Source organism: Polyodon spathula, chromosome 3 (assembly GCF_017654505.1).
Source record: "Polyodon spathula isolate WHYD16114869_AA chromosome 3, ASM1765450v1, whole genome shotgun sequence".
NCBI classification, from domain to species: domain Eukaryota; kingdom Metazoa; phylum Chordata; class Actinopteri; order Acipenseriformes; family Polyodontidae; genus Polyodon; species Polyodon spathula.
In genome coordinates this window covers 84654088-84673132 of record NC_054536.1, presented here as the reverse complement: position 1 = coordinate 84673132, position 19045 = coordinate 84654088, and the positions used below count along the sequence as shown (strand labels likewise).

General features: G+C 37.3%; 1 protein-coding gene across 1 annotated transcript; it reads left to right on the top strand.

The window, feature by feature from the left end:
* The first annotated feature begins 2767 nt into the window (after positions 1-2767).
* Positions 2768-18891, top strand: LOC121313537 (ras-related protein Rab-12-like). The gene is made up of 6 exons (XM_041246202.1): positions 2768-3138; positions 12134-12194; positions 15405-15543; positions 16051-16140; positions 16822-16926; positions 17048-18891. Exons 1-6 carry the CDS (start codon positions 2892-2894, stop codon positions 17159-17161), a joined length of 756 nt encoding a protein of 251 aa, XP_041102136.1. The 5' UTR covers positions 2768-2891; the 3' UTR covers positions 17162-18891.
* The last annotated feature ends 154 nt before the right edge of the window (positions 18892-19045 follow it).

Here is a 19045-nt window from a genome sequence, read left to right as displayed (position 1 = left end):
ACCCACTATCTCCAACTATACAGCCTGTCTACAGACTTCTCCATTAGGGAGCTTTCCCGTAGTATATATGCATCATGAGTAGCCTGCTCCCCGGCCACCTAGCTACAATGTTTAAGATTGACAACTTGAGTATTGATCGAGTGATATTTGTTTCGGTTTACGTACTGTTCTTCGTGGTCACAGGGCGCTTGAATCTGATGTGAGTTCCATCAACAGCACCAATTACACCTGGGAAAGAAGCGATATTATTAAAAGAAATAAAAAAAATCTTCTTGTCCAGCAGCAGCAAATTCCATAGTTGGAAATGTTATAAGGTCCGGCAGTCTTCGCACAAGAGAGGATGACACCTGAGTAATTATTCTCGACAGCGTCGGTATCACCTGTCACTTTCTCAGATTTCTATCTGTAGCAGATGAAAGGTCGTCGTGTAAGAGATCGCTTAAATTCAAGATAGTTTGTCTGTCCCGTCGATATATTAGATATATCTCGCTGTCGTTTTAAAAATCAAGCGGATTAAAGCAATTGCGAAAAACTCTCTCTACCTCTTTTCCGTTTCCAAAATTATCTGCACACCTATCATTAACGATGCCATGATGACAGATCTTCAACTGTAGGCTACTTAAGATACCTCTTTCGGTGTCTTAACGTTAAGAGAAGAATTAAGAATTCAAAGTTAATAAGGACCCCACTTCAATTCTTGTCACTTAAGTTATTTTATGAATACATGCCATGGAACTTTTTTATATTTCTCCAAATAAGAATTGATATAAGGGTACACTTTCTTTATAATTCTAACTTTAAATACTCAATCATAACATATATACTATAGCAGTATTAGAATAAACTTAGTAATATATAAACACTTCAACCATGTCAAGTCTTTAACAAAGTATCTTTAGTCTATATAAAAAAGCACATATATAAAATGAATACTTGAGGAAGCCATATTGCAAAAAGCATTAAACAGGATTACGCTTGACAAGGCTCATGAAGCAAGTCTGCATAGCTTACTGATGTCAGGCTAATTGCATGCATTTTTTAATAGAAAATAAAGGTATGCCATACCTAGTGGGTTTTTCTGCTGTTTATTTGCACTTCAAAAAAGGGGTTTACATATTTTGTTACAGAGAAGATAAACAGCACAACAGATAAGCGCAATCGTTGCGTTCGCAATGTCTGCCCTTCGCACTTTTTTCGAGTTCAGCACCCTCTTGTGTGGACAACGCTTTTGAACCCTTCAGATATTTTGCAAACCAATTTGCTTGTCGCTATTTTCATGACGGATTAACACCTCATTTAAAATGAATCAGACATTATTTTATTTTCCACTTTTAGGTAACGATGCAAACATAACATCATTCCTTGTTTAACAGTACTGTTATAAATGAGTTAAAATCAATTGTTAATTTCCACGTCAGAGTTGGAACTCAATCCCTTACATTTGTTGACACTGATGGACAGGAGCATTAACACATCCGATTCTGTGCGCCACGTCATTATTGTCGTGAAAAAGAAAACTGTTCATGACCATTTGGATTAAAGACATACAAGTTTTCAAAAGGTAATCATAATTGCGTCTTGATTAACTTGAGTATTTTTATTGGACATCCTGATAGCTGATTCTTTTTGGTCTAACATTGCTGTTTTATACATTTTAAGTGTTTTGGTCAGATATGTTTACAGCGCAGCATGCACAGTCTAGTTCCATGTGTGCAGGAATGCCCTTCCCTTTATATTTTGGAAAATCTTCCATGTAACTCTTTCATGTGGTGTATGGCTAGCGTTCTAAATCCTATTTGCAAACTGAATGTGGCCAGTCTTGTCATTACCTCTGTTTGCCAAGGTGGTTTATGTAAACAGTGATGCAAGTATATTGGACCTCACACACACTAAATGGATTTAAACTAACTGCAAGGATTTGGGAAGAATATGATCTTATTGACCTAACCTAATACTATTTCTCCAGTAAGAAATGTTATTTTGTCTGAGCTATATATAGCTTTCTGTTAGGTTTGCTCCTTCCTTCCCAAAAAGGTACATAAAACATGCATGTTATTGTATGAAGAATATGTTTTAGTAATAGTTATCTCCATCAATAACATTTGATTTGGAACAAATATTGGACAGTGATTTTAATGACACCATTGGGGGAGGGGGTTAGGGTTTATTCCCTTTATATTATAATAAAATATAGTGTCGCATTAACGGCTGTATGGTGTCAAAAATAGTAGCAGGGAGGTTCTCTTTTAAAGGGTTTATCTGAAAATATTTTTTCAATAAATAAATATATATATATAGTTTCAGTTTATGTGAACAGTACTAACAGTGTACAGTACTAACTGTAATATTTCAAACGCATATCCCTAGAAAGTTACCGCTACCTTTGTATGTGGATATCCCGTTGTTTCTATCTGCATAAACAAGACCATAATGCATTTGGACTTTGTAAAATAAATAAATCAAAATAAATTTGAATGAAATGCAAAATCCAGAAAGCTAAACTACTGTCATATGTATATTTGAATACTCTTGCCTTTCTGCTTACACAAATAACCATTTTCCACACCTGTTTAATTGTGTTCATTTTGACCAGCCTGTTAATTGCCGTGTTTGTCCCGCAGAAAGTAAAGCCCATTCACTCACTGCGTTGCTCTGCAACACGCTGGTCTTCCATTCCTGTAGATGGAGTATTTTCCTTTCTTCGTCCTAGTATTTCAAAAGGATGTTTCCCAATCCTAACTTTATTGTCCATGATGTAATGATCCTTTTCCTTTGCCACTGTACTGAACAACAGCTGGGGGGAGCAAAACTTTTAGCTACTCTACATTAAAAAGTTCGCTCAAACAGTACATTTGGTTAGAATTTCCTTAGTGTCGGATGTGGAAGCACTGATGGATTCAACATATGAGACACAGCGCAGAGGCGGAGGTGGTGGTGGGTATACCAGACAAAATTGGGGCTCGCTAAGCGGATCCCCGGCTCTGACCGGTGGGCAGTCTCGCCGAAGGAAGCTGCAACCCCGGCCGGCAGATTACAAATTGCAGGTCATCATCATCGGCTCCCGCGGAGTCGGCAAAACCAGCCTGATGGAGAGGTTCACGGATGATACTTTTTGCGAAGCGTGCAAGTCCACTGTTGGTAAGGACGAGTTCATTCACATAACAACATTATTGGAATATTCAGTACAAAATGAAGTACAGGGTGATTAGAAAGTAAGTTTACCACATGAGGTATGGTGCGTTGTTATGGTAAACTTACTTCATAATCACCCTGTACTTTATAAATATAGGCTTTTTTTTTAAAGGTATAACGAATGACCGTGTTCATTGTATATATTTTTGTGCAGTGTTAAACTTTCGCAACACTCAATTTCTTAACATCTTAATTAATACAGACACAATTGTTGTCAGTTTTGTGGTTTAAAAACGTGTTTAATTTAAAAACAAGTCCATAAAAGTAAATGCAAAAATATTCTAAAGTAATATAAACTATATATTGGTTATTGTCAGTCAACGTTTGCCGCTTGTGTTTGTCCCGTTGTATGCACGTAATAATACTCATAATAAAAAGGCTGTTGTACAAAAGGCGTCGTAATGATGTGCCCTGTCTGAAAACAATCCCCCTTGTGGCCAAAGTACAGATTATTATTGATTATTATACATTATCCCAAAATAACTCAGTTTGATCCGATGTGTACAAGCAAATTAATGGGAACTTTTCTACTGTCCCTAGTAAACCATATTTTAAAGATGTATGTAGTTTAAATTGAATGTATGCTCCGTCTTAAGAGTAATTAAATAACAAACAAATATTTAAAAATAACAGCTTTGTTATAATCTACATTTCTGTCCATATCTGTGGGAGTTGCAATGCCTAAGAATTGGTACAGAAGGATGCAATTAGGTACAGCATGTGGTATAGTTAACAAGCATATACTGTACTTATCCCTGGACTTGTAAGTTGCCAAAAATGTAGGCCTCTGCAATGATGTGCGTACGCTTCATGCGTCAAGCTCTACAGTGTTTTATTTTAAGGTTGGAAGACTACATGTATTTAGTATGCAATGAAATCCTGATTTTTTTGCTGTAGGATTTGAATAGATATGACGTAATGCATTTTGTATATGTTCGTGACCTGCTTGCAAAATACATTTTTCAAGACTTTTTAGTAGCAAGGAATAAGTAAAATACGCTAAGTTTTGAAGTATGGGGTTAGAAATATGGTTGAATGTAGTCTGACGTTCTTACTGATTTTATCAAACACATTTGACAGGTTATAAAGAGCTGGAAACTGAGCAAGAGATCTGGGAAGTGCATTTAACTAGTATGTGAACTAACATTGTGTTTCATGGTAGGGCTAATTCTCCAGTGGGGTCGGGGGATCTCTCGAAGGTCTTTTATATTTCAATGTGGAATATGCAGATATATCAAATGCAACACTTCAGTAAAAGCTGTTGCTGCTTCTGAATCACTCCCTGTGTTGTAGCTCAGTTTCCATCTTCATAGTCTACCTGCTGTCAACCTAGGAAGTGATTAGAAACTAGAAAGAAACCTGCACTACCCTTTTATAGCAACAAAAATAGTAATATAGCAGATGATCAGTATAGTAAAGTAGTGCTAACTATGGTTTAAAATCAGCTTAATAACTACCTATTGCATCATCATGGTCCCCCTTAAGGTTATTTGTAGTTTTTATGCTTTAATGTAGGGTGCGCTGTCATTTCAAGTACCGCTGTGTAGACTACGGATGTGTAATCCACTGCTTCCTGCGGCCCATCACTTCCTGTGCTCCAGGTAACATGATCACTAGAACGTTAGGGTAAGACTGCCCTACAGCACAGGAAAGGATTACGGAAACTTGGTTATACACTCATAGTAATTTCAATCTTTTTTTTCAATTGAATAAAAATAAAAAGCCAGTATCTCGTCCATATATATTAACAATACCTGTATGATGTAGAGGACCTTGCAGTGCTTTTTCCTACTTTCCCATATATCTTGAAATAACTTTCAGTACTGTTTTGTATTGTGAATGGCCTCAGGACACTTCAATCTGTCCCGATGCTTGGCAGTATGTTTACATTTTTGCTTACAGTCCCAGATTAGTGTCTTCTTTCTTTCCGGTCACGTAGTAGCAGGTGCACACCAAAAAAGTTAGTAGATGCACCTATTATTCTTACTTGAGAGTTCCCACGAGCTACCTTGTACAGACAGTAGCTACTCAGGTTGCAACAATATGGTCTGCCTGCCATTACGTGCAGCATTGTCATCTGGGATGAATAAATTCTGTGGCCTGTCAATTTAAAAAATATGTTTGTATTTTTAGACCACTTAAAACGTCATCTTAAAATGTTCAGACTTTGAAAACAAGTTGGCGTTAAGTGTCACTTTGATGGCTGGAATTTTATTTCCGGGACCTAAAAGAAACGAGAGAACAACAAAACACAGCACGAAGGCTGTGTGGTCCAGTGATTAAAGAAATGGGCTTGTAACCAGGAGGTTGCCGGTTCAAATCCTACCTCAGCCACTGAATCGTTGTGTGACCCTGAGCAAGCCACTTGTGCTCCATCTTTCCGGTGAGACGTTGTTGTAAGTGACTCTTTGTGCTTTGTGATTGTGGTCCACTACGAAAGGCACTATATAAAAATAGATCATCATTATTATAATTGAAAAAGAATGTCTGCACTTTGAAGGTTAAACTATTATACTGGATCTTTAATCATATTATAAAAGTTGTGCATCTTGAAGTAATATTAATTTTGATAATGTTTACCTACCAAGCTATCCATGGCCCTTATGTTCCTTACAGCAGCTGCATTGGGGGGGGGGGGGGGATATCAAGACAACAAATAAAATATTAAGAGAAACCGCCATGTACCACAGCACAAAGGAGTTAGTTACCCTGATTCAACAATAATCTGGGTAACTTTCACTCTACAGCTCCTTACATGATTTGAAGATTGCTTTCTGGAGTACCAGAACATAATATTGATTTCCAGAACACAGCCCAATCAGAACAGTTGCAAATCATTCAGAAGTGAAATACAGCTGTCATTGTCACTGCGGGTAATGAACAGCTGAAAATAAAGTAGCAACAAGCGAGAAGGCACCATTTGGTCAGCATGAATGTGTTGTTTCAACACTGGGTATATTTAGAACTCTCAAGCACTGCCTAATTGACTTTGCAGCAGTTATGATAAGGAGATTCCAGCTTGCCATGAATGATTCTGTTATTTGTCTTGCTTAATAATAATAGGTCAGATTTATGATGGCTAGCTATTTTTCAGTGCAAGTTTCAGAAACCTCACAGCACTTGAAACTTTGATCACAGCACCGTCATTACCAGAGGCAAGGTATTTTATACAGTACATTTTCTAAAATATTGTGGCAGGCTGTAGAGACGCCTACATTTTGAATGACCTTTGCTGCTACAACAGTGTTTGCCACTCCTCCTGCTTTTGTGTCGTCTGCAAATTTAACAAGTTTGCTTACTATACCAGAATCTAAATCATTAATGTAGATTAAGAATAGCAGAGGACCTAATACTGATCCCTGTGGTACACTGCTGGTTACCACACTCCATTCTGAGGTTTTCCTCTAATCAGTACTTTCTGTTTTCTACATGTTAACCACTCCCTAATCCATGTACATGTGTTTCCTTGAATCCCAACTGCGTTCAGTTTGAGAATTAATCTTTTGTGCGGGACTTTGTCAAAAGCTTTCTGGAAATCTAAATAAACCATGTCATATGCTTTGCAATTATCCATGATCGATGTTGCATCCTCAAAAAAAATCAAGCAAGTTAGTTAGACACGCTCTCCCTTTCCTAAAACCATGTTGACTGTCTCCCAGGACCCTGTTACCATATAGGTAATTTTCCATTTTGGATCTTATTATAGTTTCCATAAGTTTGCATATAATAGAAGTTAGGCTTACTGGTCTGTAGTTACCTGGTTCAGTTTTGTTTCCCTTTTTGTGGATCGGTATTACTTTTGCAATTTTCCAGTCTGTCGGTACCACCCCTGTGTCAAGAGACTGCTGCATGATCTTGGTTAGCGGTTTGTAAATTACTTCTTTCATTTCTTTGAGTACTACTGGGAGGATCTCATCCGGCCCAGGGGATTTGTTTATTTTAAGCGCTCCTAGTCCCTTTAACACTTCTGCCTCAGTTATGCTAAAGTTATTTAAAACTGGATAGGAACTGGATGACATGTGGGGCATGTTGTCAGTATCTTCCTTTGTAAAAACTTGTGAAAAGTAATCATTTAATATATTTGCTATTTTTTTTTCTTCATCTACGATTTTGCCATTTGTATCTCTCAAACATTTAATCTCCTCTTTGAATGTTCTCTTGCTGTTGTAATATTGGAAAAACATTTTGGAATTGGTTTTAGCTCCCTTAGCAATGTTCATTTCTATCTCTCTCTTGGCCTTTATAACTTCCTTTTTGACTTGCCTTTGCAGTTCCGTGTACTCTTTCTGTGTACTTTCTTTTTGGTCCTTTTTTAATGCTCTGTAAAGTGCCTTTTTTTGCTGAATATTTTTTTTTAATTGATCTATTAAACCATTTTGGCAATTTAGTTTTACATTTAGATTTTTCTACTTTAGGGATGTAATTGTTTTGCGCCTCTAGTACTACATTTTTGAAGAACAACCATCCTTTTTCTGTGGGTGTTTTCTCCATTTTACTCCAATCTACTTCTGTTAGTCAATGTTTCATACCTTCATAGTTTGCTTTTCTAAAATTGTAAACCTTAGCTTTAGTCATTACTTTTGGGGTTTTAAAAAACACTTCAAATGAGACCATGTTGTGGTCTGAGTTTGCCAATGGTTCTCTGACCTCTGTTTTAGTTATTCTGTCTTCGTTATTTGAAAAGACTAAATCAAGGCATGCCTCCCCTCTAGTGGGTGCCTTGACAAATTGTGTTAGGAAGCAGTCATTTGTCATTTCCAACATTTCAATTTCATCCTTCGTGCTACCCACCGGGTTTTCCCATTTTATATGGGGGAAGTTGAAATCCCCCATTAGTATGGCTTCTCCTTTGCTACACGCATTTCTAATGTCATTGTATAACAGATTATTTTGCTCACCGTCTGAATCTGGCGGTCTATAGCATGCTCCTATTATTATGCCCTTTGAATTTTTGTCCGTTATTCTGACCCATATTGATTCGGCTTTGTTTTCTTTGTCCAGGTTTAACACCTGGGCTTCAAGACTGTTTCTTATGTATAGCGCTACCCCTCCTCCTCTTCTGTCCTGCCTGTCTTTACTATACAGTGTATACCCACAAATATTATATTTGTCCCCATCACTCTCAGACAACCAAGTTTCTGTAACACCTATCACATCATAGTTACTTGTTAGTGCAGTAGCTTCAAGTTCTAGAATTTTGTTTCTGATACTTCTAGCATTTAGATAAATACATTTAATGGTTGTCTTACCTGAGTTGTTGTTCTTGTTTTGATGCGGTCTCCCTTCTGTTTTTTTGTTGATTTCTCCCCCCTTCCTTTCTAGTTTAAATGCTTCCGAACCTGCTCGAGGATCTTTTCTCCAAGTAGACTGGTTCCCTTGTTATTTAAGTGCAGTCCATCCCGTCTATACAGATAGCCCTCGTTGTAGAATGTGGTCCAATGATTAAGATAAGTGAAGCCTTCCCGTGTGCACCACGTCTTCAGCCATGCGTTTTGATTAATTATTTCCAGCTGTCCATATGGTCCTTTGCAAGGTGCTGGTAGTATACCAGAAAATACCACAGTTTTGGTTTTCTCTTTTAATTTCCTTCCTAGCTCTCTGAATTTGTTTTGCAGGGATTTTGGTCTGTCTCTTCCAATGTTGTTTGTACCGATGTGGACGACTACTACCGGGTCGTCTCCTGTTCGCTCTAGGAGCCTGTCCACGTTCTCAGTGATGTGCTTGACTGTGGCTCCCAGAAGGCAGCACACTGTTGTAGTGAGGGGGTCCAAACTGCGAATTGAACTTGTTGTGTTTCTCAATATGGAGTCCCCAACAATCATGACCCTTCCCTTCTTTTTGCTGTCTGGTCACCACTGTCAATAGGGTCCTGGATGTTGTTCCTTTCATTCTCTTGTTGGTTCTGCTCATCAAAATTCTGAAGTGACTCAAATTTATTGGTTGTTTTGATTTCTGGTGGTTGTGTTTGACGAAGTCTCTTTTTTTCCCTGCTTCTGCCTACCTGAACCCAGCTGTTCTGACCTTCTATCTCCCTGGTGGCTTTCAGTCTGTTAGGGGTGATGCAGACTTCCATGAATTGTGGGTGTGCCAGTTCCTTAAGATCCTGTTGCTGATCATAGCTTTCACCTGGACTCACCTTGTCGGTCTATTTCATGGAAAGAGCAGGTGTTCCTAATGTTTTGTACACTCAGTGTATGTGTGTATGTGTGTGTGTGTATGTGTGTGTGTGTATATGTATATGTATGTGTGTATGTGTGTGTGTGTGTGTGTGTGTGTGTGTGTGTGTGTATATATATATATATATATATATATATATATATATATATATATATATATATATATATATATATATATATATATATATATATATATATATATAAAACGTGGGTGGCCGTACATGTTTTACTCTAATTACTGTTTTCTTCATACAATGAATGACTGTGACTATTTTAAGCACAGTTAAGGTTAAAACTAAACTGATTATTTGCAACCAGTTTTCATACAATCCATACCCTTACTGCTCATAAATTCGTGGAGCAACATTTCTGTTTCTACCCCAGAAGCCGACGACATTGACAACAGTTTACTTGTGTACAGCGCTCTTAATTGCAGTGTACCGAATGTTAATTAGCTGGTTAGGATCATCACTTAAACGATGTCAAGTTTAGTGCGGAGTCCAGTGAACTAAACCAGACCCTTGCAGTAACAAAAGTGGATGAAGTTAGTCCTCTGAGGTTAGTGATGCATGCACGCTGTATTTGCTTGCAAATACTTTATTCTTTGACCCTTGTGCCAGCATGAAGTAACTTACAAAAAATAGATGGTGAGTAAGTAGATTCAAGAAAATGCACAGAGTCCTTTTCTTCAGTCAGTTGCCAGGTTTATTGAAATATGCAGGGAGTCTGGTCCCAGGTACAGGACAAACAACACTCAAAATTACAATGTTTGCATGACATTAAATACCCTTCTGCATAGATGGTCCACCTCCCCTTTCTCTTACACTTAACCAATGGTCAAGGTACAACACTTTATTCTGTTAATTTAGTGTGTGTGTGTGTGTGTGTGTGTGTGTCTGTATGTGTGTGTGTGTGTGTGTAGTCTAATGTGACAACCTCTGAACTCAGTGCATTCTTCACACTCCTGGAGACAAAAGGTCCATACATCTGCCTTTTGTTATCTCCTTGCGACCCCCTTTGATGCCAGTGGGATTATCTCTTTTGATCTCTCTGAAGTCTAGAACCTGTTCCCTTCTAGTCCACAGCATTGTTATCTCATTAGCTTGCAGTCATTGTTGGGCAGTTTGTAGACGCATCATCTCTATCAGTGGTTAGCAGTACATGCAATTTGAATCAAACAGTCTGCTATCTGCAATATTAGTCTCTTTTCAGAAAAGAACACCAGTATAGCTCTGCTAGTCCACATGCGTAGCAAACCCCTAATCAATTCTCAATCCATGTTTTCCAACACAGCATTACATCAGCAATGATGTAATATCGATCATAATGTATTTTTTGATAAAGGTTTTAAACTTCAAATAGAATATTGCAGCCCTTATGAAAAATGTACAATGTTAATTTCCACAGTAATTTTACACTTTCAAGACACAAATGTACTCAGAATATCATAAACATATATGTAGAGCAAAATGGGGTTGCTTAGATCGTCCTGCATGTATACATTGAGGATACCGTGACTGATCGTTCATGGTATATAGTTTTTATTCACCACAGGAGGATGTCCCAGTAAATCACAAGTCCCGAGAGAGACGAGTGGTTTATGTAAAGACATCCTCTGAGGGCTAATAAAAACTGTGCACCACAAATGATCATTCAGTATTCTGTTTATACCACAATTATATATTTTGATAAATAGAGTGTTTACCTTCTTTAATTCAATAGATTATGCTTCAACACGGATTCATTTGGAACCCAGTTTATGACCTCTTTGGAACCATCTTTTTAGATGGAACCTTGAGCTCACTCTGTGAATTTGCAGCCTCCCTGTTGTCTTCTGCCGTTGGCGGTGTTCATGATGGGGCTACAGGCTGTTCGTAGAAGTCAGACGCAGGCAGAGCAGTAGCTGGCAATTCTTCACTTAACTTGTTCTCAAGGAAATCAGTCAATATCAAAACAACAGTAGAAGTTTGAAATTTATTTCAGACATTTTCAAGTTATAAAACGCTATCATGACCATATTGTTTGAACTACCGAAGCTCAGCACCATTCTGAATTTCATCAGAACACCACTGGATTGAAATGTAAAAACGCAAAGACGCATTCAAAACCAGTTCCGGTAAGCATGTTATACCACTCAAGTTGGATAACAAAAATGGATCACACGCTAGGTATACCCATGCAGTTTTGAAAGAATGATATATATATATTTTGTTTGTTTGTTTGTTTTTTAATCTTGGTCTATCGTACTACACTAGATAAGAGTTTTCTGTTTCTGTGCCTTACTGTCTGGAAGTCTGTTGCTGCTTTGCTTCCAAACTCCTTGCACTTCGGCAGTGTCTCCTGCTACCTCCTGAAAACATGTGAGTCAATACGGGAGCAGCTGGTTGGGCTAGGGACAATTTCACTATCCAGAACGAAAATGACCAAGAAAGTGCAGCATTACTTGAAAGCATGACTTCCAAACTGCCATTTTGTTAACCTACTGTAGTACTAGATACAACTCTGATGGTGTTGTTGATCTGGTTGGGTTTTTATTTGCATAAGAAACCTGTCTTCTGCCATATGTATGGTGTTTGTTATCAATCACTGTTGGCTAGACTGCCTCATTTTCCTTCAATGATATTTCTACGTTAAGGGTTTACTCATTTAGCTTTGTTTTTTAGTTTGTTGTTAACCTTTCGTGTTTCGGATTTGATTTCATCTTTTCATTACGTTTTCGTCTTAACACCTAATTCTATTTTTCTTTCCCTGTCTTTCATTTGTAGGAGTTGATTTTAAAATCAAAACTGTAGAGCTAAGAGAAAAGAAAATCAGATTACAGATCTGGTAAGTAAGCACTATCCAGATTGACTAACACAAGTCCTGTCTTGAAAATAATGTAGTGTTTCTATTGCACTTCTATCAACAGTGAGCAGTTTAACCTAAATCATTGAACATTTCTGAAGGAAGGTGGAAGAGCATGTTTTAAACTGGATGTCTGGAACTGAATTTCTTATTTTTCAGGTTTAACCTTTTGAAGGAGAATGGGTCCTAAATACTATGCGTTGTTTCAACAGTGTAGGAAAAAGAGTGGGATGCACATTTATTCATTCATTTATGTCTACATCCTGTATACATGGTGTCCTTGTTTACGTGGTGGAATCACACAACTTCTTTATAACAATATGCCTCCTGGGGACATCCAAAGTACTACAGTGCAAGTAAATTAAATCAACAATAAAAGAAACTTGATTTTGGGAGCCAGTGATTAGACTCTAAGTCGAATTTAAAAAAAAAAAAAACTGAAGCGTGCTGCCTTAATGTTTCAAATTTCAGTAATTTGAAAAAGACAAGAAACCTTTTTCATATATTATAAAAGTAAAATGTTCTGATCGGGAGCGCCTGACAGAAGAGATGCATATAAATTACACATGGTAACCATAGAAAGGAGGATGGGGTTACAGTAGCAAAAACCCACAACTACTTTTGTGTAGTCCCATGAGGGCAACAAGTAGGCCTTGAGGGATTTTGAAATAAAATAGTTATCTGATTAGACTTCACAGCGCTATGCATTCACTCCCGTGGCTGTACAATTGCAGTACATGTTACCTTATTACAGCCGCTCTCTGATATCAGATTTGTAATAGACGCCGTCCTTGAATACACGCTCTCGATAATGAAACGTGGACGTTTTCTTCCCTACCCCACCTCAAATAAATGCAATGCTTAATAAAGAAACGCATAAAAAACACAGTATGGCAAAACATTACAAATTGAAACAATTGGAACCCAAACAAAAAAAGAATATCGTAGATACACAGCACTGTACTGATACTGGTGTAGGAGTGAATACAGCAGCACAAAAATAAATACACACACACACACACACACACACACACATATATAAAATAGCAAGAAAAGTACATTTTTGTTGTAATGCAGGAGCTGGGGATTATTATGTTTTGGTTGTATGCATGTATTTTCGCTAATAAGAGATGCTGTAGAATCCTGATCCAGACAGGAAGTTTGGAGAGTGGGGGGTGTGGTGTTTTGCGGGAACCAGAAGCTAGTGTAGCTCTCGCTGTGGCGTTGATGTTTAGGGGATAGCCACGGGATCAACTCCTCTTCCTCACTGAAGCCCTACCTGGATCAGGAGACCGGGAGTGTTTAGTTGTCTTGCGGGTTGAAGAGAAAGAAACGCACCATATATTAAAGAGTTCAGCCCTGCGACGCTTAGAAACTGCTGTAAGAAAAGAAAGGGAAAATAAACCAACCTCCTGTGTTGAATTCACGTTTCTCTCGTTATTATTTCCCTCAACATTGGTATGTGACCTCACCTAGTCAAGCACTGATCTGATCTGCGAGCTGAAAGGCTTTCAGTGTAAAGTTATAGGAATTCTTTGCCATCTTGATCAAGTTGTTGCCGCAGAAATACTGTAAAGATATAAATATGTGTTATATCAGTGTTCTAAACTATGCTTATCGCAAGGGACCACAGGCAGAAAATTAGCATGTTACATCAAACGATAGTGAGTGTTTCCGTGGCCTGCAATAGCTCAGCCCATCATCTATAAGCTTCTGAGAGATGGGCCCCAGTTGCTTTATATAACCGTGTCTGCTTGGTATTGAAATGCACTGAGTGAATCTGGCTTACTAACTCCTCTTTGGCAGGTCTCCAGCTCTGAATGTTCCACCCTGTATGTTTGTATCACTGTCACCTGATTTAACTGCTGCATCATCCTTGGCTTCAGCAGTAACCTAACACTAGATGTCCATGTGTTGTCTTCATTCATCATCAATTGGGCTGTGGGGAAAAGTAAATAACAACACAGTGGACTCGAGGGCTGGCATTCGCTAGCAAAAGGGCTTCAGGATGCTGGCAGAAAGGTAATACAATAATGGCTGTTGCTTTAGTGTTGAGGTAAAACATGACACCAAGGACCATATTCATTAAGTATCAAGATATAAATTACATTCTAATGGCATAGGCATCAGTTTAGTTAATTTTTTACAGGACAAGAATACTAATTATATATATATATATATATATATATATATATATATATATATATATATATATATATATATATATATATATATATATATATTAATTGATCAATCACACCCTTTTCCTATAAAATGCAGTTGTAGTGAAAGACAACTAAAAGTAACACTTGCTATTAATGCTATTTTTTTGCAAGCATTTATTAATGACACCTAATGTTTTACAGGCAACTTTAAGAATTTGCCTTTAAATGATAATGTTTACTTGCATGTATTATATTAAAAGCAAGTCTTTTAATATAATACATAAAATGCTGCGTCATGCATTACTGTAAATTAGCTGCAGTACTACAACTAGTACTGTGTTGAATATGTTTAAACCAGCAGGAAATGTATTAAATTGAGTGCTATTTTGACTCCGATGATAAGATAAACTCGTAGTACTGCCTTAAAAGGAAAGCCCCAAAGAGCAATTCTTTCAAGTTGTAGTCTTTTTTTCCTTTTTCCAAGCTTTTTTTTGTGCCCCCCCCCCTTCAAATTTTTTTTTTGCTGCCCCACCTTCTAATAAACTGTAAAAGAAAATGATAGAGAGAAAAAGAAAAAATCCCACTGCTGCCACGCACTGACTCACCTTGTGCCTCTGAGCAAGTCACTTAACCTGTATGCGCTCCATCCTGCGGATGAGATGTTAAATCAATGTCCTATTGTAAGTGACTCTGCATATAATGCACAGCTCACAGCCTACCTCTGTAAAGCGCTTTGTGATGGTGGTCCACTATGAAAGGCGTTTATATAAAAATAAAGATATTATTATGTAACTGCAAATTGTAGCTTTAAAATAAACTGGTAAAGTTCCATAACCAAAAACATGGCTTCAGCTTTTTGCATTCTATTAACTCATGTGTAAAATTGCATACAGTTTGTTTGCTTCTGAATGTTTGTGGCATGCAAATTCTAACCCTTTTCCTGGATGCAAAAAATGTGCTATACTTCAGAATGAAGGTGTGTTTTGGCAGTGTCCTGTTTACAGTCTCATGTGCTGTTTCCATTCAGGGATACAGCAGGGCAGGAAAGATTCAACAGCATTACTTCTGCTTACTACAGAGGAGCCAAGGGAATTGTAATAGTGTACGATATTACCAAGCAGGAGACATTTGACGACTTGCCAAAGTGGATGAAAATGATTGACAAGGTACAGAGCGAGTGACCAGTGCTTCTGGGTGGTTTTATTGAATTAAGTGACGACCTTTTTTAAGATCTTTTTTAAGTAGCTTAAGTTGAATAGGCACCATATGTCATACCTGTTATAATAAAAAAACAAAACGCATATGTGCTGTGGGCATGGGCCATTTGGCTGTCTAATTTTGTTATGTTATTACATGCATTTAATAGCAATAGCATTAATGATTTTGAACATTACTTGTATTATCACTTAAGGGAAAATTAGTACATTTCACTATTGTTCACCGACTAGGTATTTAAATTTTTTTTTTTTAAGTATCTTAAATAACCTATATACTTGCTGTCTTAAATTCCACATATACTTACATTTCTACATAATACAGTACATCATCAAGAACCAAAGGCGGCTGGTTTCAGACGCTTATTGGAGAATTATCAATAGCATTTCTTATCTTTTGACTGCTAATAGTGTTTTGACTTAACATGTCGCCTCATATGTCTTATTTCACTCCAACAGTATGCTTCAGAGGATGCAGAACTTTTACTAGTTGGAAACAAGTTAGACTGTGAAGCTGACAGAATAATCACTCGACAGCAAGGCGAAAGGGTAGGCAGTTTGAGCCCATTAATCTTCTGAAGCTAAAAAGGATCTATACTGAGTTACTGCATTAACAAACAGAAGACCCAGTGTGTTTTGTGATTTTGTGTGTAGAGGATAACTAAGTAACTGTTAAAGTTAGTGCAGGGACAAACACAGGATTTTCATCCTGTGTGTGTGCCTTTTATTTTGCAGCAAGAGGGTTGCCAGCTATATATTTTTTCAAACTCGGACATCACCCCAACAAATTTGCTTAAAACTGGATGTCCTGTCCAAAACAGTTGCCATCCCAATAATATGTAACGTGTTAAAGTAGAAAATATCCCAGGAATAAAGAGTACGTTGTGTAGGCCTTACTTTACCCTTGTGAATTAACTACAAAACAAAGGATTAAAGAGTGGCCATAGACACGTTGTCATAAAGTAATAACATGAGGTTTACTTGTGCCTTTTTATTGCTGAACAAGCAACAAGCATTCTAGCAAATACGAACATCTAATTTTTGTATACGAATACATGTCAAAAAATAATTGTTCGAAAATTCAGATAGTTGTCCCAGCACTAATGAATATATGTAAGAGGAATTACTTTTGAAACCATAACATCATGGGTTGTTGTCATATACACCTTCCTTCTGTTCTATAACGAGTATACTTAAGATTTGTATTTGACTGTATGTTTCTCGTTTCAGTTTGCCCAGAAGATTTCCTGTATGCGATTCTGTGAAGCGAGTGCAAAGGATAATTACAATGTTGACGAGATATTTTTAAAACTTGTTGATGACATTCTAAACAAGGTTTGTAAACCAAGTAATTGTTGTGCTTTTGCTACAGTAACCTCTTTTAAATGAGCGGTGTTACCCTACAGCTTATTATAGTTTATGTTTTTGTGCCAGTTTTGTTGTTTTGTTGTTGCAGTTGCCTGTAGAACTTCCCAGGAAGGAGCTGTCCAACAGCATCCTGTCTCTTCAGCCAGAGCCTGAAATCCCCCCCGAGCTGCCTCCTGCCCGGCCCAACCTGCGCTGCTGCTGAGTGGTCTGTCCGCAAAAACAACAGCATTGTGAACCATTCCTGCCAGGCACATCCAGACAAATGTCATTGTGGAGAAGGATGCTAAAGCTTGCTGCCAAGAGAAAACACGTTTAACTTGTGACTTGAATTGCACAACAAGAAGGCATTTTACGTGAACAGACTGTAGTTGTTGATGCATGCAAACAATAACACTCTCAATTACAAGCGTATTTGAAAAAGATGCTGCACCTGCAAGGAGTCAATGATTTGTAAATCTGTCAGAATTAATGACAACCTAGATGAGTGATTGATTGATTGATAACCAAGTTTGCTGCATTCAAGGAAATGAGCTCTTTTATATATTTCTCATGCTTATATATTTTTCTTTATGCAGCTTTGTAAGTCGTTGAAATATCTATTAGTTTACCTCTTCCCACACACTGAATTTTTGGTTGACGCTGGTACGAATGGTTCATGTATTAATTTTGCACTACAATCAGTTGGCTGTAGTATGTAAGAAGGATACAAGGACAAAAATCAAGCAAGCTACACGTTACCTTGTAATACATGGTGCCCATTTTGATGCACTATATATCATTAGAAAGTATCTTGAGTCAGGATGTGTACATTTTCCTGTAAAATTATCTGAGCTGTGTTTTTTGTTTTGTTTTGCTTTTTGAATTGTAACATGAAGCCAATTCCTGCATTTTTTTTAATTATTATTTTTGAGTCAGAGGAGAAGAGGACAGGTAGGCTAAATATTGAGGTGTGATGAAGTGTTATAGCATTGAATAAGGGACATACATTGACATTTATAAACCCTCTTTGGTTTTGGTAAGGGCATTAAAAATCAGAGTCCTATTCAGAAACAACGCTTGAGTATGAAAAACCATTAACTGGGCACTCTGTTTAGCTCTAACACTCAAGTGTTGTTCCTGATCAAATGAACTGCACTCCCTGGTTTGGATGATTGTACTGAAGTACCTAAAGGCTGTGTTTAACAAGTGATGTCACTGCAGTGTGAGATGCTGTGTTCATGGCTGATGCACACAGTTTGTATGACCAGAACAAGGAAATCAGACTAGTGTTATACAAAGGGGGTGATGATTTTCAGTCAGTGAAGTACACTGTTCCAGTGTAGGAACTGCCAGTAAGAAAAATGCCAGGCCTGCTTCAAGTAATTGATGCACACTTTGATGAATGGCAGAGATTCATTAAACACTTCCTGTAGTTTGCACGAGACATTGCTCCTGGTTACCCAGGTTTTATAACTTTTAGTGTTTAGGTAAGTGTTTTTTTTTATTATTATTTTGACAAAGAATTAAGAAGAATTTAAGATTATACTGCATCTAAAAGAGATAAAAAATTTTGCTGTGGGCATGCCTATTACCCACACTGTAAATTTTGGGCAAACCAATCCATGCTTTACAAACTGGACTATTTGGCTGCATTGAGGATTAGTCCAAAAAAAAAAAAGATTTTGAATTTTCATCTCTCTTCTGTATGACTTCATTGATGTCATTTTGTAAGGGGAAACTTCTAGATTCTTTTAACAGTTAACTTGCCTGTCCAGGGATACATGTAAAACTCTTTTCATATCAGTTTAGCAACATGCATACTGTAATGCTTAACTGTTTAGGTGCGGTTGAACGAAGTTATGTATTCAAAGTTAGCATGTTTTTTTTTTGTTTGTTTGTTTTTGGTTTTTTGGTGGTATTTATAACTATTGTGGTATTCATAAACTAATGATGTGCAAATAAAGTTTTATATTTATTTCTCAATAATAAATACAATGAATACTGTTTTTGTTTTTTTAACAATAATCTAAGAGAAATGAATGCTGAAGCTAAATCTTCATCTGCTGCAGCAGGTTGTTTTTGAATAGTCTTGGGCCAGCAGATGTTA